The sequence below is a fragment of the Gymnoscopelus microlampas genome (genome assembly GCF_963454915.1).
Source record: "Gymnoscopelus microlampas genome assembly, chromosome: 4".
In the NCBI taxonomy this organism is placed as follows: domain Eukaryota; kingdom Metazoa; phylum Chordata; class Actinopteri; order Myctophiformes; family Myctophidae; genus Gymnoscopelus; species Gymnoscopelus microlampas.
The window spans coordinates 16,108,691-16,131,552 of record NC_139941.1 but is presented as its reverse complement, the minus strand read 5'-3'; the positions used below and the strand labels follow the sequence as shown (position 1 = coordinate 16,131,552).

The 22,862-nt window shown below is 42.6% G+C and overlaps 2 protein-coding genes across 3 annotated transcripts in view; both read left to right on the top strand.

Annotated features, from left to right (window-relative positions):
• The window catches only part of cabp7a (calcium binding protein 7a), a 688,996-nt gene that overhangs the window by 385,027 nt on the left and 281,107 nt on the right, over positions 1-22,862 (top strand). Inside the window, exon 6 of one of the 2 annotated variants that reach the window (XM_084054973.1) lies at positions 14,222-14,259. The exons of the other annotated variant lie outside the window; for it this stretch is intronic. The gene's annotated coding sequence lies outside the window, so the exon portion shown is untranslated. Of the gene's footprint in view, positions 1-14,221; positions 14,260-22,862 lie in introns of those variants that run through there. 2 annotated transcript variants of the gene reach the window in all.
• Positions 4,954-22,862, top strand: part of rtn4r (reticulon 4 receptor) — an 82,995-nt gene continuing 65,086 nt past the window's right edge. Inside the window, exon 1 of the mRNA XM_084054970.1 lies at positions 4,954-5,074. Coding sequence (XP_083911096.1) covers positions 5,053-5,074 — 22 coding nt within the window. The 5' untranslated portion in view covers positions 4,954-5,052. The remainder of the gene's footprint in view (positions 5,075-22,862) is intronic.

Below are 22,862 nucleotides of genomic sequence, written 5' to 3'. Positions count from 1 at the left end.
TGAACCCTCTCACGCACACATTCTGTATGTTTCATGCATTGCATATGCATGATCAGATTCTATATGCATGGCAGGGGATAGACTGTATTTAGAGCTTACATGGTCAGAGGGAAGTGCTGCTCCATTAAATACAGTAGAATACACTCCGCACGCACATTCACACTCCAAAAAACACTCAACTGCATTCTAGACCAGTGGTTCTCAAAGTGGGGTCTGGGGGGGCCCCAGGGGTCCTTGAGGTGGTTCCAGGGGGTCCTCAGCTAAAGTAGTAAAGTAGTTAATATAGCATCAGAATCAGTTTGACAACTTTTTTTTTCTTCTAAATTTTTATCCCACAATTTTGTAACCCTTTTTTTTCACCCGGTGCCAATTTTCTAAGTGATCCTGGGCACTACACTCCCCCCACAAGCCTAGGGAACCCAGGGCCAAGCTCATGCCTCCTTCAATGCCTCCTATAACAACTTTAACCCTATATACTGTATCAGCTGTCGGAAAATAGCCAAAACAAGCTCAAAACAATTTGAAGTATATATTTGAAACATTTTAACAACAAAAATCTAGTTTTGGGGGTCCCTGACACAAACTATTTTCAGATGGGGGTCTGCAGCCTGTTTTAATTTGGGGGTCCACAGATGCCTGAAGAAGATCTACAGTATGTGACCGAAATGAAAAAAGGTTTGAGAACCACAGTTCTAGACACCTTGAATTGGAGGAAGGAGAAACTAGAAAGCAGTCAGAGCACTTAGACAAGGCAACAGCTTCTCCTTTCCTCTTGGAGTGTTATCATTCTCAGCAGGTTGGCGGCGGCTTTGGGCCGTGCCACCACTCGCCATCTGGCCCTGCTGGTCACCACTGTGAACACAGACCAGGCGGGTGGCTAGTGGACATGTTTTTCTTGTGTGATGCAATATTGGGCGGTGGTTGTAAGGCTCTAAGACTGCCATACATTCTGCACGTTCAGTTCCACAAATACAAGACACATAACCACTTACACCCTACTGTACATAGGGGTGTAACTAAGTACATGTACTCAAGTACTGCATGTACTTAAGTACAGTTTGGAGGTATTTTTACTTTCCTCAATATTTACAATTCTCAATACTTTTACTTCTACCCCATACACCTCACACAGTACAAAATATTGTACTTTTACTCCACTGCAATTATATGAGCACTTTACTGGCTACTTTGCAAATTTTGATTATTATTACAAAACACATTAACCACTTCAGCCATATATATATTTATATATATATTTTGTCCATTTAAAGATTGTTTATACATTTTGAACTTGTGAAATGGGACATTCTGCACAATGAGTACTTTTACTTTTGGTACTTTAGGTACTTTTGGTACATTATTCAACCAGTCTTATGGTATCCGCCTCAAGGACCACTGGTTGAGATAATGGTATGGTATACTATTTTGCCAATACCTTTAAAAGTAAAGCTTGCGGAATTGATACTTTTACTTAAGTAAAACATGTGAGTGCCTCATCCGTCACTGTTATTATACTTAGTTGATAATAGCCCCCAGGGGGACTATAAAACAAACTACTATACTAGGCCCCCTCTTTCCCCCCCTTCTATGTCAAATCTCTTTGCCGAAAATAGCCAATCTACAAGCTCACAACGCCTCACGTTGTGACCTGTGAATCGGCTATTTTCACTGAAGGGACGGCAGGGTTCATGTGGTTCATGCCTAACAGCTCTCCGGGCACTGTATAAATATAGCACCCACTGCTGCCAATAGTTAGTTTGGGTAAATGCACAGGACAAATGTCCCATTATGTTCAATGTACGGTGAAAAGTAGCCCAGCAACAATAGTTATATAATAATAATATAATAATGTGTGTGTGTGTGTGTGTGTGTGTGTGTGTGTGTGTGTGTGTGTGTGTGTGTGTGTGTGTGTGTGTGTGTGTGTGTGTGTGTGTGTGTGTGTGTGTGTGTGTGTGTGCGTGCGTGCGTGCGTGCGTGCGTGCGTGCGTGCGTGCGTGCGTGCGTGCGTGCGTGTGGTTGGTTGTATGTGTGACCGTGTGACTGTGTCTAATCACAGGCATGAATGCTGTGTATGTCCATGTTGCTGTTCAATTGAAATGGCTATCACGCTGTGACGATTGTGTTTGTGTGGGTGGAGCTGACGCAAACTTACTTTGATATAGAACAGAAAGGATTTATTCCAATGGTTATGTAATCTAGTAACAGAATAGATTCTAGACCAAGGGTTCCCCCCAAGATAATCATATTTGAACTGGGGACACCCCACCCTGACAAGAATTTTAGGCATTCCATTTAGTTTGACTTGGTTCCACAGATAAGTATTGTGAAAGCCGAACTACAAGCTCACAACGCCCCATTGTGATCTTGTAGATCGGCTATTTTCACAATGTTTGCCTCCTTCTTAGGTCATATTTCACAATTTGGCCAATTTGGTATTAAAAAAGGTCATTACATTGTAACTTTAGAAATGCACAGAATAGATAGCCTGTATACACTCATACTGTATGTTGGTTTGTTTACTGTCGAGTGAGAAGACAACGTTGCACATTAAGCCAATCATCTGGGGACCCCCCAAAATCATTTGGGGACCACCCTGGGGGTCCCGAACCCCAGTTTGGGAACCAGTGATCTAGACCAGTGGTTCTCAACCAGTGGTCCGGGGACCACCAGTGGTCCTTGAGGGGGTTCCAGGGGGTCCCTAGCCAAATTAATAGTTAGAAACCAAATTGACCCTTATGTGTCTGTAACTCTGAGAGTGTACAAGTGGAACCAAATGGACCCGTTAGGGTCCATTTGGTTCCATTTGTACACTCTCAGAGTTAAATGAACACTATAATGATGATGATACAGTGTAGATTGGGACCCCTAAGAAATTAAAATGGTTGAGTCCCTGGCATATATTTTCAATATCCGTGGGCTAATAATGTGTCAATTTGGGGGTCCTTGACGCGAAAAAGGTTGAAAACCACTGATCTAGACACGACAAGGAGAAACATTCAGGACGCGGCCTTTGCACAGGTCTCTCCCTTTGCATGTCGCTGTCCACTGCACTGAAACATAAGTCGCTGTCCATGGTGCTAAAACACCATTCACTGTCCACGGCAGTAGAAATAACATTCGCTGTCCGTGGTGCTGAAACACCACTTTAAGTGGCTCTGTCAGTAGGGGGCGCATGATACCTAAAGATAATGGCACGTTGATGTTCACCCAAATCCTCTTGGGTTTCAGCGAACCCAGCATACAGTAGCTGGAGAGGAGAGGAGAGAGAGAGAGAGAAGAGAGAGAGAGAGAGCTTGGGGAATTGGTCTTCCTCGTCCAATCACCCCGGGCGAGCGAGTGTCGATGCTGTTCAATACTCGAATCGCTTTTTAAGAGGAGCCATTATCACATCAAACGCATGCAAATGGCCATGCATCGCATCGCCCGATGCTTTGCTGGGATCCCGCGGTGCTGGCGGCACTGTGTGTGATTATACCACCGCGCCATGGAGTTATAGGGAAACCTGAGTTTAAAAGTATAAAGCTGTGCATAGCTGTGTGTGGTCTGACATACAGTGGGAGGATCTATAAAGCTGTAGCTATACTATAAAGTCACTGTGTGCTCAAAGCCCCAGTGTAAGTGCAAGGTAACTGTTAGATAGCTGCGCAGCAGTGGTGGAAGAAGTACTCGGATATTTTACTTCGGTAAAAGTAGCGATAACACAATATAAGAATACTCTGTTACAAGTAAAAGGCCTGTGTTCAAAATGTTACTTGAGTAAAAATACAAAAGTATTGGCATCAAAATATACTTAAAGTACAAGTACAAGTGTTTGAAAATAGACTCTGGGATGTAGTGGGGTAGAAGTAAAAGTACTGAAAACTGGAAGTAAATGTACTTAGTTACTTTCCAACACTGGTGCACAGTTTGGTCTGTGTGTGTGTGTGTGTGTGTGGCGCGCGTGTGCCCTTTCTTTTCTTTTGTACGTGCGTGACCAGCTCTTCTCTGCACCCAGTGCCAAATATAACCCCCAGAGCATGCTACCCTCTCACCTGCCTCTCCCTTTCACCTGTGAGTGTCTTTCCTGTGCGTGATGTGCGTGCTGCCTGGCCATGTCTGATCCAGATAGATTCGCCTCACGTCAACCCCCCCCCCCCCCCCCCCCCCCATATGGCATAAAACATTCATTAGCGCGCAGCCCCTGATACAGATCCATAAAACATTCATCTTTGAATTCTCTCTCTCTCTCTCTCTCTCTCTCTCTCTCTCTCTCTCTCTCTCTCTCTCTCTCTCTCTCTCTCTCTCTCTCTCTCTCTCTCTCTCTCTCTCTCTCTCTCTCTCTCTCTCTCTCTCTCTCTCTCTCTCTCTCTCTCTCTCTCTCTCTCTCTCTCTCTCTCTCTCTCTCTCTCTCTCTCTCTCTCTCTCTCTCTCTCTCTCTCTCTCTCTCTCTCTCTCTCCTCGCTGCCCCGCCCTCACATATCCGCGCCACCCCATGCTAAATGCATACTGTAAGGCGCGCACCAGTGCGGCCAGCATCCGCGCTCCTCATCCACATATAGCTCATATTTCCTCGCCCCATACTTTTCGGAATATACAGCTGGCAAATGATCAGACTGGATATTTATTATCATTGTCCCAAGATGGATTCAATTCCGATTTTTCATCGCCTGTATTTTTGATCCTCCACTTTGAGCTCCTTTTCGGTCTTGTTTGGTGCGTCCTGATCTGGGTGGCGTCGTCCTGCAGGTTGTGCGTGTCTCTCTCATCACAGTACCGGGTCCCACTTTGGATTTTATCGCTATAGTTTGTGTCTTCCTCGCCCACTGGCCCAAATGACTGTGCTGCGTTCCAGCCGGAGACCTGGCTCTCCACAGGGGAAGAAGACCTACGGCTAAAGTTTGAACGGCTGCGGGTGTGTATAGTCCATACAGGCTGTCCGCGACGAACCCTGCCCTGGATCTCTCCAATTATCAACACGATTGCAATTGAAGAACGGATATAGTGTCTGTTTTCCTTCAATCGGGAGACGTTCCACTGGATTTATATACAGCTTCTGGATTTATATCCCAAATCATGAAGACCAATATTGCTGATGGTGAGTATCTATAGGTTATTAAGTTGTTTCGTTTTTTTGCACTGAGAAGGCTGGATAATGTTGTTTGGGCGTAAATTGCACATTAATAAATCCGAATCGGGCAATGTCATTCATTCTCACTATTACTGCTGCTGCTCTGTCTAGAGAACCTGGTGCGTAGAACCCAAAGATTGGGGGGGAATCGGGCTAGACGCCCCCCACATTTGAGTTTGATCTGTTGGCCCCTGTGGGCTTAATTATAACATATTCACAGAGTCCGTGGCTGAGAATATATAAACCCAATATGAGCAAACACCGAATTGCATTTCAATTCGATAAAGTGAGAATAAGCGGGGGGCTATACCTATCATTGTGGATGTCGTGGCTGTAAACGACCTTGACTCAGTGGATGTTAATTGAGACATAAATTCTGCAGTGGACAATATCGTCTTCACCCGGTCACGCTTTTTCTCTCTTTTTTCCACTCTCTTTTTCGCCCCTCTTTCTCTCTCTCTCTTTTTTTCTCCGTCCGTTGCTCAATACGCACGCAGATCTTTTGATGAACCTGCAGATGGTGTTTCTTGGCGGTCCCAATAATATCGCTTGCTCCTCATACCGGCTCCGATTGGCTCGTAATTGGTGTTTTCGTGGCACAATGAGTCCTCTCCGGATGCCACCAAAGTGACAGGAAATTGGACCTCGCAGCTTTTTACCCAACTGGAAGTTGGAGGGATAATTGGAGCGATTCTAATGAGGACAGAGGAACAGTCCTGTATTCACAAATAGCCAAGAATTCCATTCTTTTGGCAGCGAGACAGTAATATGCCTTTAGAGAGCGTCTGTGTGTGCGCCAGGGAGAGAGGGGGGGAGAGAGAGAGAGAGAGAGAGAGAGAGAGAGAGAGAGAGAGAGAGAGAGAGGGGGGGGGGGAGATGGAGAGAGAGAAAGATCTGCGCACCTATGTATTTGTGAACGAAATTATGTGCTCAAATGGAAGACTTTTATGTGTACTATAATTAGTGATGATAGGCGTGTTCACATAGCCTATAATATCATTCAAAATGCACCCCCTCCAATCCCACCCTACTCCACCCTGTCACTATTCTCACACACGCACACGCATACACACACACACACACACACACACACACACACACACACACACACACACACACACACACACACACACACACACACACACACACACACACACACACACACACACACAAGAATGCACAGCACACCCACCACACTAACAAGGGCGGTTATGCAATATGCTGTGTGCACTTCCTCATGCTGTTCATTACTGGGCTAAAACTGCAGGATTATGGTGAAACAGCTGCAGATGACCGCAGCAGCCTGCAGCCTGCAGCCTGCAGCCTGCACAGTGACTTCACCTCCCTCCTCTCTATATAACACCACAAAGTCAAAGACGTGCGTGTTTGTGCATTCCCTTTGATAGGCCATGTCACAAGCTGATGCAAATCCCTTCACTGTGCTCCTAGCTGGCTTGGTCCTACAGAGCAGTATTTCATCATCCAGCCTGCTGCTGTAATATCTCACAGGGGCCAGTCATGCACACCTTACTGTTTGGCAGATTGTGGTTTTTTTTTCCTCCTTGTACGGTTATAATTGGGATCCGCTTCTGAGAGGCCCCTGGTTCATTGGAGGAAATACGACCTATGGTAGTCATATCTTGTGTTAACCCTTTAAGGCCTGAGGTTCCGATTCTACAAATAGTCTTCTAATCTAAAGCCCAACGGTATTCTGAAAAAACGTATCTATATCAGTGGTGCTCAAACTTTTTCATGTCAAGGACCCCCAAAACATCATGTATTTGGCCGCCGACCCCCATCTCAAAACATTTTGTTCCAGGGACCCCCCAGAAGCAAAGATTTGAGTTAAAAAAAATGTTCGCTTTAAAAGAATATTCAAAGATTTGCACACATGTTCACGGTTTTTCATAAATATCAGATCTACAAGCTCGTAGCGCGGCACTCGGTGCCGCGCTACGAGCTTGTAGATCTGATATTTTTGAATAGCCAAAGTGTAAAATAATGCTTTTTTAGCTCAAATCAAAAAAGTGACACCGATGCGTTCCAGGTCTTAATGGGTTAAAGTGTCAGAACCAAGGAGGGACTTTAATTTACACACCTTTTCAGCCAGTCAGCGTTATGATCAAATGTCACCGTGGGAAACACTCTTCTCCCGGTGCACTGCCCAAGCCAAAGCTATAATATAAAAAGGCCAAAAAGCATGGATGGAGCCCATTTGGAATCACATGCTCGCAGAGCTCCCAAATTTGTCCGTGCCAAGGAATCCCCGGGGGTGCCAGGTTGAACTGGCACGATAATCTTATGAAATGAATTAGAATTTGAATATATATAGCTTTCTTAGAAAACATTTCTTGTTTCATTTAGCTCTCCTTTCCAATTGGCCTCCCTGGTGCCACCACCTGGTGGCACTAGAAACTGTGCTAGCCTATTTCTTCAGGAGTTTCAAAACCGACAGATACAGTATATACACACACGATAGATAGAACGATAGATAGATAGATAGATAGATAGATAGATAGATAGATAGATAGATAGATAGATAGATCCTACAGTAAATCAAATTAGTTGAAGCCTATCTAGCTTGCTGCATATAGCGGAAATGGAAATTCCGTTTTTTTTTCGTGAACCGAATAACAGATTACAGCTTCAAGGCTGTGTGGGAAAGAGTTGTCTGGCCTGAGAGACCGTGGCACGTTATAATTGTTTGGAATTGTTGTGTGCAGCGCGTAGGAAAAGTAATGGCATGCACATATGAATAGCTGTGTTGATTTGCATAGCCGGCATTAGGTGAGATCAAACATCAAACCATAAATTGTCAATGAGACACAGTATCTTCCTCAACCTGAAAGGGAATGTAAAATAGACCTTCCTCTGTTGTGGATGGGTGGGAAAGAGCCCAGGGGGGAAAAGGTTTCAGAGATAATGAAGTGCTTCATGTCTGCGTGTGCGTGTGCGTGTGCGCGCGCACGTGCGTGTGTGTGTGTGTGTGTGTGTGTGTGTGTGTGTGTGTGTGTGTGTGTGTGTGTGCGTGTACGTGTGTGATGGACCTACAGTGAGCGATTTAATAATAATCATAACACAATCAATGTTACAAAGAGCTTTACATAACACTGAAGAAATACAATAACATTGAAATATGCAACATCAAATATGTAGTGCGGTGAGAAATAAAACATTAAGAGAATCAAACAGTGGCCTACAATTAAGACATTTTAAATTATAGAAAGGATGGCTTTTCATTAAAGTATGTATTAAGAAGTGATTTATCAGCCTGGGTTCCTCGGGCAGGCCATTCCACAGTCGAGGAGCCCTTGTCACCCTTTGTCTTCAGCCTCCACTCAGGAACAACCAGCAGGTTCCTACCTGAGGAACCTCAGGCTGCACACTGGCTCGTAAGGGGTTAATAACTCTAATACATGTAGTTAAGGGCCAGGCCATGAAGTGCCTTAGAAGCCATCAGTAAAATCTCAAATCAATCCTAAAACTGTCAGTGTAGGGAAGTTAAAGTGTCAGTAATGATGTTAAATTCTCCTGGATTTAGTTAAAATCCTAGCCACATTGTGTTGCATAATTTGGAGCCTTTTGAGTGTTCCCCCCCCCCTTTTTTTCCACCTAAAGACGTGTTAAAATACACACACACATAGTCAAGGCACGAAGAAATAAAGCCATGTATGAATATTTTGGATGTCTTTAAAACTCAGAAGTGATCTCATCCTGGATATATTCCTGGATATATTCCTACATGTTTGATAACATGCTTCTCAAAGTTTAGCCTAGGATCAAATAAGACGCCAAGGCTTTTGGCAAAAGACCTGACATTTGTTGGATAAAAGACCAAGATGACTGAATGTGAGAATGTAGCTACATGATCTGGGCCAATTACAAAACTATAAGTCTTCAGTTTGTTCGATTGAAATAAAAATATTTGACATCCGGTCTTTCATATCTGCTAGACAGTAAACTACATTTCATATTTATTGTATTCAACATTTTTGTGTTGCACCTTTTGGAGTACCTTGGGGCACTCCAAGTTACAGGGGAGGCAGGGAAAACAAACCTAAGATTTGACAAATGTTATATAAACCACTGCAAAGCACTAATCTATTAATAATCTATAATATTATGATCAATGGTGTCAAATGCGGCACTCGAGTCCAACAAAACAAGTATGGAACCCTCACCATTGTCAGCATTCATTAAAAAAGATCATTTGTGACTCTAATAAGTTCAGTCTCAATATTGTCATGCTTTCAAAATCCACTCTGAAAATTTCCCATAATAAATTATTGTCTTTCACGGCTAGCCAGAGGTTGTAAAGAGACTCGTCTTTCCCTGAATAGCTGAAACTGCCGCCAAATTAGAAATTTGGCCTGTAATTGTTACAAATGGCTGGGTCAAGACCGGCGTGTTTGATAACCGGCTGAACACAAGCAATCTTAAAATAATCAGGGACAGTTCCAGAAGAAAGGGAGCTATTAACCCATTAAGACCTGGAACGCATCTGTGTCACTTTTAAGAGTTTTTGGGCTATTCAAAAATAGCAGATATACAAGTTCATAGCGCGGCACCGAGTGCCGCGCTATGAACTTGTAGATCTGCTATTTTTGAAAAATCTTGATTTTTTTATTTTTAGATTTTTTCAAAAAACTGCTAGGATTTATTTTTAATAATCGCCTCAGGTCTTAATAGGTTAAAAATGGAAAGCAAGTAAAGGGCAACTACTCCCAGCACATCTACAAGAAATTTGGATGGTGTAATATCAAAAGGGCACGCAAAAGGTTTCACGTGAAGGCACAATATCCATGCGATCCCTAACAAGGGATGGCATGAAATGGCTTAGAAATAAAAAAAGAAAAGAAAGAGTACAAAAGGAGGAGTGAAAGAGAGGAGGGAGGAGGGAGCGAATTTCATCTTGCCTACCTTTTATCTCCCTGTCTGACATCTAAGCATTTGTTCTGTAGTTAATAGTTAAAGTGTATCACTCCCTGCCATCTCGGGTGTTAATATGATGGATGCATGGGTGGATGGGTGGTGGTGGGGGGGGGGGCAGCAACAGACATGAGGGAAGGCTCGCGTCTGTCTTGACTATTATGGAGAAACGGATTTGTTAGTGGAAAATGGCAAGCAGCGAGACCAAAAACTATAGCAGCTCTACAAGCTCACGGCGCATCGCGAGCTTGTAGATCTGCTATCTTGGTCGCGCAACCAAGCCGCTGTACGACTAGAGAATAAAACGGAGCCTTATATCTGAGAGAGAGGATCTGGGACGTTCCCGGCATGCTGATGAGCCCCGGCTCCTTCAGGGGCGTCTTTTTAATTGGCCCAGCCCCTCCAGTATAGCGCTGCGATTGTTTATACGCGCACTTTGTGACACACACACACACACACACACACACCTGCATGAGTGCACATGCAATACACACATACACACAAGCAGATAAATGTAGATACAGCGTGGATGCAAGCACACATATCACACAGTCACACATCTCACACACACACACACACACACACACACACACACACACACACACACACACACACACACACACACACACACACACACACACACACACACACACACACACACACACACACACACACACACACACACACACACACACACAGACAGAGGGGATAGATATCCTTGAAACGGGTCCCCTTCAGGTTATTCCAGTCTCTTAGCCCTTCACTACTAATCAGCAAGACAGAGGAACTAATTGGATAAATGAAGAAAATTCTATTTGTTTATGCAGCAGGAAGCTCGGGGGGGAGGGGGGGAGGGGGAGGGGGGTATATGTATGCAGCAGCAGAAATGGAATAGACTATTCTCACAGATTATCGGCCCCTAATCCTCCCTGTGGGTTGTTACTACTACCCAGTGGTGGAAAAAGTACTCAACTTTTTTACTTAAGTAAAAGTATCAATACTGCAATATAGAAATACTCTGTTACAAGTAAAAGTCCGGAATTCAAAATGTACTTGAGTAAAAGTACAAAAGCATTGGCATCAAAATGTACTTAAAGTACCAAAAGTCAAAGTACTCATTATGCAGAATGTCCTATTTCAAGTTTTCAAATGTATAAAAATCATTTGAAAATAGCCGATCTACAAGCTCACAATGCGTCGCGATGCGACGCATTGTGAGCTTGTAGATCGGCTATTTTCAAATGGTCAAAATATACAGGGCTTAAGTTGTTAATGTATATTTTGTAATAATACTTCTATTCTACAAAGTAATTAGTAACTAAAGTTTTCAAATAAATGTAGTGGAGTAAAAGTACAATATTTGCCTCTGAGATGTAGTGGAGTAGAAGTAAAAGTACTGGAAATTGGAACATTTAAAAAATGCATATAAATGCCATAAAAATGCAATTCATTAAGTAAAGTACAAATACCTCAACATTGTACTCAAGTACAGTACTTAAGTAAATGTACTTAGTTACTTTCCACTAGTTACTTTTTTTGGGGGGGGGGGGGGGGGGTATATTTGCACCCTCCCACCCCCCTCAAATAAACCGAGCGGAAAACAAGTGCTCCAAAACACAGGAAACAGAAAGTCCGGTCTTCAAGGGTGTGGGAGGGGCCCAATATCCCATAAGGCACCGCAGGGTGAGTTTGCGTTATGCAACACTTTGGAATGACACGGCGGGTGGAGGCTTTGTGGGTGGCTTTGTTTACCTCTCTTTAAAAAAAGAATCCAATCGAAAACTCCTATTATAACCCTTTAAAAGGAGCCTATACGCCTCGTAGAGACGTTCATAACCTCCGGTGAACCTCATAAGGCACAGAATGACTCACCTGCGGGGATTCGTATACAGTAGATAGATGCTTTAAAAGAGCCTCACTCTCACCCTGTGACTCACAATGCGCGCCGACCGAGCTCGCGACCGACGCGGAAATTCTCCTGGGGAACACAAACACACATCTGTTGATTCCCCCCCCCCCTCCCCCCCCTCGCATGCCATTAACCCATTAAGACCTGAGGCCGCATCTAAAAAAAATCTAAATCCTAACAATTTTTCGGAAAATATAAAATATAAAAAAATATAAAAAAATATAAAAAAATATAAAAAAATATAAAAAAATACAAAAAAATATAAAAAAATAATTTTCACTATTTTTCAAAAATAGCAGATCTACAAGCTCGTAGCGCGGCACTCGGTGCCGCGCTACGAGCTTGTATATCTGCTATTTTTGAATAGCCAAAGACATCTAAAGTGACACAGATGCGTTCCAGGTATCAATGGGTTAACAATAAAGCACTACTGCGTTCCGGCATGCACGGATACAGCTGGCTAATCTATCAGGCGCGTGCCGTCCATCTCAATCCAACACACTACTACTCTATGGGCTTTCAGTCACGGCTTTTCAGTGGACACTTAAAGCATTTCTTTCTCCGTCCTTGGGAACCGGCCATGGCCATTCCTTTTGTCAATACTACGCTCCGTTGAAAAGTTGCATTGGTCGTCCGCTTGATTCTCGTTTGCAGGCTCGAACGAAAGGATGTGCCCCCGGTACCTTTTGCACGTGCCTGACACTGATTGCTCCACAATGAGGAGGCTGACTGATGGCCTACTAAATTGTTAATTAGACAGAGCAGGAGCCGCTCTTAAATTAGACGCTTGAACAGAGCCTTTGTCAGGCTCATAACTCAGTCCCCGCTCCACTCGGCTCCGTGCTGGCTGCAGTACGCCGCAGCTCCAGAGTGTAGCCAGGCTAGAGCCACGACACTGGGCTCAATGTCATTGATCACAGCGTCAAGACAGTAGTTGGCGTAACTGATCAAACGGCAAGGCACGTTAATGTCTTCTCCCATTTGACCCTGAAAAGGAGAAGCATTGTGAAACGTATAGGCCCTCGCACGTCCTATAGATCTATGGCGGCGAGCTCGATATGGTATAGCAAAAAAAATTGGCTCGATCCATCATACGGTACTAGTTATAGCACTGTGCACGGATGACAACGAATGCTTCTGGGCGAGAATGTATTTTTTTTATTTTCTTACCAGCCTCTAATTTTAGAAACGACCCGATTGGCCCAGCTTCCGCGTGGCCTGAAAGATCCCATGCGTGCAGCTGGTCTCGACTGAGGCACTTTGAGCAGGAACGATGTGGAGTGATCGGTTGAAGGTTTTTAAGTGGGCAGATCCTAAGATCTTTTCCAGACAGATAAATGTTCTCTGGGTACTTTTTGGCTGTGCCGATCTCATTAGTGTTTGGAAAATGGACCGTCTCTGGGAATCCTTCTGATCATTTCTCAGAGATTTCGGGCTACGACGTTGTGATTAGTCGGCACGAACTCGACAGATGGGAGGATGGAGTTTTTGATGAGGAATCTCTTCCAGGCCTTATTGGCACCCTGTTGATTGGGCCGGGCAAGCCGAAGGGGTCACCTCGATCCACAGTATGCTTCGCTGGCATCCTTACACTGTTTATCTTCATTCAAGGCAGAGTTCAAAAAGGACCGCTTCGGAGACCATTCGTGACTTGCATGAACAGCTGTTTATATCGGAAGTACAAACAGCGTTATGCTGATTTGGGTGGCTGCATATTTCAGTTTGCTTAAAGGAGTCAGCTTTATGTACAAAAAAGGAAAAACAACGGCTGTGAACGATGGGAATTTACATTTACCTCCCCTTGTGGTCTCCCGACGGATGTTTTTTTTTTTTCAGTTTTGAAAGAAACCAACCAGTAATGGATGGTGTCAGGGCATTCCACATTTTGGTGGCAGACTAGTAGAATGAGAATTTTCCCATGTTTGTTCCAAATCTGGGTGGTACATGATCATGGTCTCTCCAGTGTTGTGGCTGTTGGGTGTCGCTCGCTTTGGAGAAGTAGTTAGACAAGGTATAGGCTCTATGCACAGCAGCCATATTGTGAAGAAATTCACAGGTGTTGCCAATGATACTAATGAAGGCTCTGTTCCATTCTGGTCAAACGGAGTCAGGGTGCTGATGTTGTGCACGTTGGCTCACTGGAAACACTCTGCTACACCACTGGGTCTAAAAATTGGGGTTCAGGGACCCTCATGGTTCCTTGAGGGGGTTTCAAATGGCCTCTTACGGGCGTGTAACTCTGAGAGTGTACAAATGAAACCCAAGGGACCCGTAAGGGTCCATTTGGTTTCATTTGTACACTCTCAGAGTTATGGTGGTCGTGGAAATTAAAAAATCTGAGAACCACTGTGCTACACTAAATGGAACAGAGCCTTCATTAGTATCATTGGTAACACCCGTGAAAGAAGTGATACTATGGCTGCTGTGCATAGAGCCTATTGAGGGCACTGTCCCTTTGAGTATCTTAAATACCAATCCCATTGATATTTCCATAACCCTGCCTTCTACTGTACATACCCATTCACTGAGCCATACCAAAGCAGCAAAGTGTGTTGGAATTAGGTGGGTCATGGGCTTAAGGCGGAGAATTACTCATTATCTCCTTGTGCATGTCACATATTTTACACACTATAAGCTATAGGTTTCTCTCAATAAGCCCTAATTAAAGCAAGAATAGTTATTCTCCTATGTGCTTATGCTTAATGAATGGTTATTGGTGTGTAAGCGATATCATAATTATAGTGAATACAATAAAATAAAAAAAGTCATTAAAACCCATTCTAAAGTAGGTTCTATCTTTCACTTAAAACATGTACTGTAAAAGCACAAACAGGTTCTTAAGTCCAAAGCTGTGAGAGTTTCACACCTAGTAAAGTAGTAGAACACATATTTACAACCGTTTTTACAACCCATTTTAAAGTGATTGACCATACCCTGAATACACAAAGGCAAAGAGTTGTTTGAGAAACACAGACATTTATTTAACAAGAGCACAGGCAGGAATAACCCCCCATCCCCAACACAGGAGAGTAACTACACGCCCCATACTGACCAGAGGATGTGAAGGGTTTCATTCAGGTGAAACTACTTTTTTTAAAATTAATATACTGTACTGTACAAGACATAGAATAGGGCTAAAGTGGTTAATGTAATATAAAGTACGTTTGTAATATAATAATTTATATCTGCAAAGTAACTAGTAACTAAAGTTTTCAAATAATTGTAGTGGAGTAAAAGCACAACATTTGCCTCTGAGATGTAGTGTAATAGAAGTAAAAGTACTGAAAATTGGAAACACTCCAGTAAAGTGAAAATACCTCAAGTACAGTACTTAGTTAGTTAGTAAATGCACTTAGTTACTTTACACCACTGAATGACATTTATCTGAGGTGTTAGTGCGCTGCCTACTCATGCGAGGGCTTCTAAAGGTATGATGGGAATGGAATTCAATATGCTAATGCTTTCCAATGGGAGTGACGGACACGGGGAAACATAACCTGCCAATTAGCCATGGTGCAACCAACCGCCCAAAGGTTCGTCAAAAAAACGACGTAACAGTTCCGCACGACAAGGCGTGAGACGTATCATAACAAATGTCACCGGTAGTTTCACTAATTACCCAGTTATATGTCAATAAAATTAACCTCTGTTGACTTAATGACAGCAGGTTGAATTCACGTTTATTTGGCATCAGTTACAGTACATCTAAATGAATTACAAGATGTCGCCAGGTGTTCAGTGATTTTTATGGCATGTATGGCATTTATGACGCCATAGAGACACCCTCATCAAGGGCACAGCTTTCAAAGTGGAAGCCTCAGCCCAGGAAAAAGATCATGAACATATACATTGCTTTTCTTTCTTTTTTTTATATTAAATGCATACGCTAATTGTACCAGTTTTACACTTTCAACCTGGTGTCCCTGGTTGGATTGACCCAAGCAGTGGGGTTGAGCACTTTGTCCACCACTGACTTTAATCAGATGTGTGATAATTGTGAGGACATCAACACTTTTGGACAGCCATGTTATGAACGCCATTTTTTTTTTTAAATTGCCATTTTTAAACGTAAGCCTAAAGCCAAAAAACAGCAGATCCACAAGCCCACAACGCGTCGCGCTGCGACCCGTTGTGAGCTTATAGATCAGCTATTTTTCGGCGCATGACACTGGCGCGCAACTAAGTATAAACCATGTTTAACTCTAATTCCAATCCCTAAACCTAAGCTCTAAATGTCGAATCCTGACCTGAATGTTTTTTTAATTGTAAACGTCTCTCTAAAAAAATGTTTGTGTTAAAGGTAGGGTAAGTGATTTGCGTTGGTTAAAATAATTGTTAAATAGCTCTATATTCTGATAGTACTCATTGCTATAGAGTGTTTGCTCAGTATTAGGAGTCTCCTTGTCTCTCCACCTCTTTATTAAACAGAAAATGCATTTTCGTTTCAGTTTCAGTTTCATTTCCAATTGTATCCAACCATGACAGAGAACTCAATCAGGATACAGATTAAACAAGTGAAATTGGAAGTGATGACACTAAGAAATGAGCAGGCAAAATTGGAACTGGAACACTATACAAATTAAGCTTAAAAATGGGTACTTTCTCCTGATTGGCTGAGATTTTGACACCTACCGAAAAATGTATTTTCTGTTTATTAAAGAGCTGGAGAGACAGGGAGACTCCTGTTACTGAAAAAACACTCGTTAGCAATGATTACTATCAGAATATAGTATTTTAACCTTTTAACAAAATACTTTTTGTTTTAACCAAAAAATATCACTTACCCTACCTTTAACTATAAAACCACCATTTGTCTGTGAGGACCAGAAAAACGGTCCTCACAATGAATATTTCTTCAAATTCTACTATACTTGGTCCTCGCAAGTATAGTAACACACACACACACACACACACACACACACACACACACACACACACACACGCACACACGCACACACGCACACACACACACACACACACACACGCACACACGCACACACACACGCACACACACGCACACACACGCGCACAATGTCAGGAACTCTCAGCATAATTTGTTTACAGCTCAGAGATGGAGTGTTGGCAGAGCTCATCTCCCTCTACTGGAGTTAATTGCTGTGATGATAGAGTTTGCTGCGAACATGCACGGGCGAGTGAAAACAAGCTCCGTTCCTGATTAGAGGTTATGCAAAAAGGAGCAAAGCTTCAACGACACAGACACTTATGCAGTTGCAATACAATCCCCCCCCTTCCCCTTCCCATCAGATCAATTCTCCCATCACACTCCCATTCCCTGGAGTAGACGATAAAAGGGAATCCATGGGATGTATCCGTTTATATTTCTCCAAATGTTACCAAACAAGGGACAGAAACACAGACAGGCTCCGGGCGGGCGGACGGCGCGATTCAACTCGGCGTAAACAACACAGGTTCGTGACCCCCGGGGGCTGGGATGTCGCTCCCCACGGACGGCCCTCATGGGCCCGTACTCGGACGGACATGGGCCTCCGTGGGATTTAACCTATTAAGACCTGGAACTGTGTCATTTTTAGACTTGAGCTAAAAAGCATTATTTTCGACTTTGGGCTATTTTTGCAAAATCGTGAAAATGTGTGCAAATCTTTGAATATATATATTTTTAAAGCGAACATTTTTAACTCAAATCTTTGCTTCTGGGGGGTCCCTGGAACAAAATATTTTGATGGGGGTCCGCGGCCAAATACATATAATTGTGGGGGTCCTTGACCTGAAAAAGATTGAGCACCACTGATACAGAAACATACGTTTTTCAGAAAACTGTTGGGATTTAGGAGACATGTAGAATCGGCTTCAGGTCTCAATGGGTTAAACCAGGCGGGTGACATATGGCCCCTGTGGTTCCAACGTGAACCTGATCATTTGAGGAAAAATCCATAGCCGCTAGCTTTCTTGCCAGGCACCTGATCCATATTCAGCCCCCCCCCCAACCCCCCTTCCACCGTCATCCCGCCATCTATCCATCCCCTCCTCCTCCGCCCCGGGCCTCCCGTGGGCCCAGCCAGATTACAGATATCATTATAATGGATGTCCTGGCAGGGGTAGCTGCGGTCACATTTAATTTGCCGTGGCCCTGATATCTACACAAGATAATCAGCATTTACACCTGAGTGAAGACAGAATGATGAGAGATGAGGCATGCATGTGGTCCAAGGAGAAAGGGGAGAGAGAGAGAGAGAGAGAGAGAGAGAGAGAAAGAGATAGAATGTGTGAGAAAGACAAAGAGAGAGAGACACACACACGGAGGAGGGAAGAGACTGGATTCAGAACACACTGCAGGGACAAAGGGAGAGTGTGCCGATGGAGCACACTTGTCAGATTTGCATTTTAATAAGAGTAACCTACTTTGGGCCCCTGAGATGACTGAGAGTGGAACCTGATTCACTCGGATGTCCCCGAGCACATGCCGTCGCATCGTAGCTAGGCGGAGGTATTGTTAACAGGAGGTTATGGTGAGGCGTTCAAAATGCATGTACAAGCAACGTCGTCTGTCGAGAAATCAGCGCAAGGCTGTTTTTGAAGTTCCTTCAACTTATTTGCGTGTGTGTGCGTGTGTGTGTGCGTGTGCGCGTGTGCGTGTGTGTGTGTGTGTTACGTACACCCCCAACTTGACAAATCCTTTCCCTTTCCCTCCTATTCCCACCAGGTTATGTTGAGCCTTGATTTGTGTAAAATAAAAGTTATTTTGCCCTGAATACACAGAATTCTTGTTTTAGAGACACTGTAAGACTTTATTTTAAGGTATACATATATATATATATATATACATATATTAATATATATATATATTAACCACCGAGTAGTTGCTTTTTAATAAGCTCTGTATTTGTCAATATTAAGTATTATTTAGCTCCTTATTTTGCATACATTATTCAATAGACCATGGGTTCCCAAACTTTTCAGCCCGCGACCCCAAAATAATGCGGCCATTGACTCGCGACCCCACCTAACCGTGGAGGTAATTTATGCACATAAACTTGCACGTTCGGTACGCATTTGTTATGTATTAAAATGGTAAAATATACTATTTGTAATCATTTTTAGATTGTATTTCATCCATTCTGTTGAATTAAAAAAAAAATATTATACATATTTTTCAATGACCCAAAATAATATCGCGACCCCACCGTCAGTGTCCCACGACCCCAAGTGGGGTCGCGACCCCAACTTTGGGAACCCCTGCAATAGACTAGAAGCTGTTAGTTAGGGTGTTTCTGAACAATTTGTTGTACAGTATGTATTAACTTTAAGAAAGTAGTTTCACCTGAATGAAACCCTTCACATCCTCTGGTCAGTATGGGGCATGTAGTTACTCTCCTGTGTTGGGGATGGGGGGTTATTCCTGCCTGTGCTCTTGTTAAATAAATGTCTGTGTTTCTCAAACAACTCTTTGCCTTTGTGTATTCAGGGTATGGTTAATCACTTTAAAATGGGTTGTAAAAACGGTTGTAAATATGTGTTCTACAACTTTACTAGGTGTGAAACGCTTGCAGCTTTGAACTTAAAGGGGCTACACCATGAATTTCATTTTTTTTTAGGTTTTTAGTATTTTTTGGGCTCCCCAGTGTCTCTTGTACCCCAACATTTTTTTTTTTTTAACATTCAGTCATTCATGCTCATTTCATGGATTTCCTGAATGGGCGTGTCTGAACAGGCCATTTCAGAATGGCTGTGCAAGTGATGTCACTTGCACTGATTTTGCATTGACGATGGCCAGACAGAATTGCTCAGTAGCTCCCCCCTGCCCAATAGGACGTTTTGGTATTGCAGCTGAAAAAGCTTGGAATGACAGACAGTCAGATTGTGAGAAAAAATATCTGGATGTTTTTTAGGCTTACAACCTGTTTAAAACGTATTAGGGGGCAATATTTATATATAATATATATATTTTTAATTCATGGTGTAGCCCCTTTAAGAACCTGTTTGTGCTTTTATATGTTTTAAGTGAAAGCTAGAACCTACTTTAGAATGGGGAGCATATGTGTTTTAATGACTTTTTTATTTGATTGTATTCACTATAATTCTGATATCACTTACACACCAATAACCATTACTTAAGCATAAGCACCTAGGCGAGTAACTATTCTTGCTTTAATTAGGGTTTATTGAGAGAAACCTATAGCTCATAGTGTGTAAAATAAGACATGCAATAGGAGATAATGAGTAATTCTCTGCCTTAAGCCCATGACCCACCTAATTCCAACACACTTTGCTGCTTTGGTATGGCTCAGGGTGAATTTAATTTTAATTAAAAAAAGAAAGAAAAGCAATGTATATGTTCGTGATCTTTTTTCCTGGGCTGAGGCTTCCACTTTGAAACCCGTGCCCTCGATGAGGGTGTCTCTATGGCGTCATAAATGCCATACATGCCATAAAAATCACTGAACACCTGGCGACATCTTGTAATTCATTGAATAACTGATGCCAAATAAACGTAATTCAACCTGCTGTCATTAAGTCAACAGAGGTTAATTTTATTGACATATAACTGGGTAATTAGTGAAACTACCGGTGACATTTGTTATGATACGTCTCACGCCTTGTCGTGCGGAACTGTTACGTCGGTTTTTTGATGAACCTTTGGGCGGTTGGTTGCACCATGGCTAATTGGCAGGTTATGTTTCCCCGTGTCCGTCACTCCCATTGGAAAGCATTAGCATATTGAATTCCATTCCCACCATACCTTTAGAAGCCCTCGCATGAGTAGGCAGCGCACTAACACCTCAGATAAATGTCATTCAGTGGTGTAAAGTAACTAAGTGCATTTACTAACTAACTAAGTACTGTACTTAAGTACAATTTTGAGGTATTTTCACTTTACTGGAGTGTTTCCAATTTTCAGTACTTTTACTTCTACTACACTGCATCTCAGAGGCAAATGTTGTACTTTTACTCCACTACAATTATTTGAAAACTTTAGTTACTAGTTACTTTGCAGATATAAATTATTATTTTATAAAACGTACATTAACCACTTTAGCCCTATTCTATACCTAGGCTATTTGAAAATAGCCGATCTAGCTTCGCGACGCGTTGTGAGCTTGTAGATCGGCTATTTTCAAACATACTTTTACTTTTGGTACTTTAAGTATATTTTGATGCCAATACTTTGGTACTTCTACTCAAGTAACATTTCAAACACAGGCCTTTTACTTGTAACGGAGTATTTTTATATTGTGGTATTGCTACTTAAGTAAAATATCTGAGTATCTTCTTCCACCACTGGTGTCATTGCTGTCGGGCAGAAGTAGATGACCATGCTCTATTTTCATACCACATGTTGTTTGACAGTGTTGTGCTACAGTAACGGAAATGATCTATTTGCAAGCTCACAACACGTGATCTATTTTGATGTTTGATTTTTTTCTGTGGGTTTTATTTAGCCAGTGAAAGCATTTAGCCAATGAAAAGTATTTACAAGAGGCACTAATACATTGGGTCCGTTGGTACGTACAGTAGGTCATTTTTATTTTCCATTTCCTGAGAAGTAACGGTTTTCTAACATACAAGGTTTCTTCCGGACAGTGACAATACGTGACGCCTCTCATCTACTTTCCTCTCACCACACATGCCCATGTACAGGTTGCAAACACATGCTCCCTCACACACACACACACACACACACACACACACACACACACACACACACACACACACACACACACACACACACACACACACACACACACACACACACACACACACACACACACACACACACACACACACACACACACACACACACACACCCCTATACTTGTGAGGACATCAACATTTCACAGGACACTGGTTTTATGATTGTAATTTTTTTGGTCTCATTTTTAGCCCTATAAACCTGAAGCTTAAAATAGCCGATCTCTACCGTTGTGAGCTTGTAGATCTGCAATTTTCCGGTGGGCGACAAATCGGATAACTTCAACCACAATACCTAAACCCAACCTCTAAAGGTCTAATCCTAATTCTGAACCCAACTTGAATCTTTTTCCTAATTGTAAGCCTGACTCAAAACAAAAACATTTCAAAGCATAAAACAACCATTTCCTTCGTGAGGACCAGGAAAATGACCCTCACAATTCTCTGTTTCTCAAATACTACTAAAACGGTATACTTGTGGACACATATGGCCCTCACAAGAATAGTAATACAACACACACACACACACACACACACACACCAACTGTTAAATCCCCCGCTGCACACACTGACTCACGCTGGGATTTAGGAGGCAGGCCATATTTTCAAGAGCTACATGTAGTAAATATAGCGTCCCCCATCACCCACGAATGAAGAGAAAATACCCATGAAATAGGTACATGTATGCTCTCCTCTGCAATTTAAAGGTACAACGAGTCGGCCCTTGTTTTCCTCGTTTATTGCCCACTCTACTGAGAAAAAACTGCACCTGAAAAACAGGGATGTGAAAATTCGACATCTAATCTGCAAGCTGCTTCAAATAACCTGCGATGTAATCATACAATTAGTCAAGTATAACGTAATGACCCGTGGTTTATCGTCCAAATGTTCAGACCATAATTTCGATCAATGTTTTCATCGACCACATTTCCAGCCACTATTCAAGGTCTGTAAAATGGTGCACGATGACGGAGAAGAAAGATGTTTGTACTTGCGTGCGTGCGTGTGAAAGCCACATATATAATCAGTGATAAAATAGGGTCTATGCACTCAGTAGCTTGTTTTCCCCGGCTGTGGCACCAGTGACTTCAAGTGTGAATCTCCATAACCCTCCTGTTAAACCTGCCAAGGTTGATAAACAACAACATCTTTTCTAAATCAGGCGCGTGGATATATGTGAGGGGAAGATAGCAATTGGATTTCATGAAAAAACATTGCATAACAGTAAAATGCGACTGCTCGACAGCT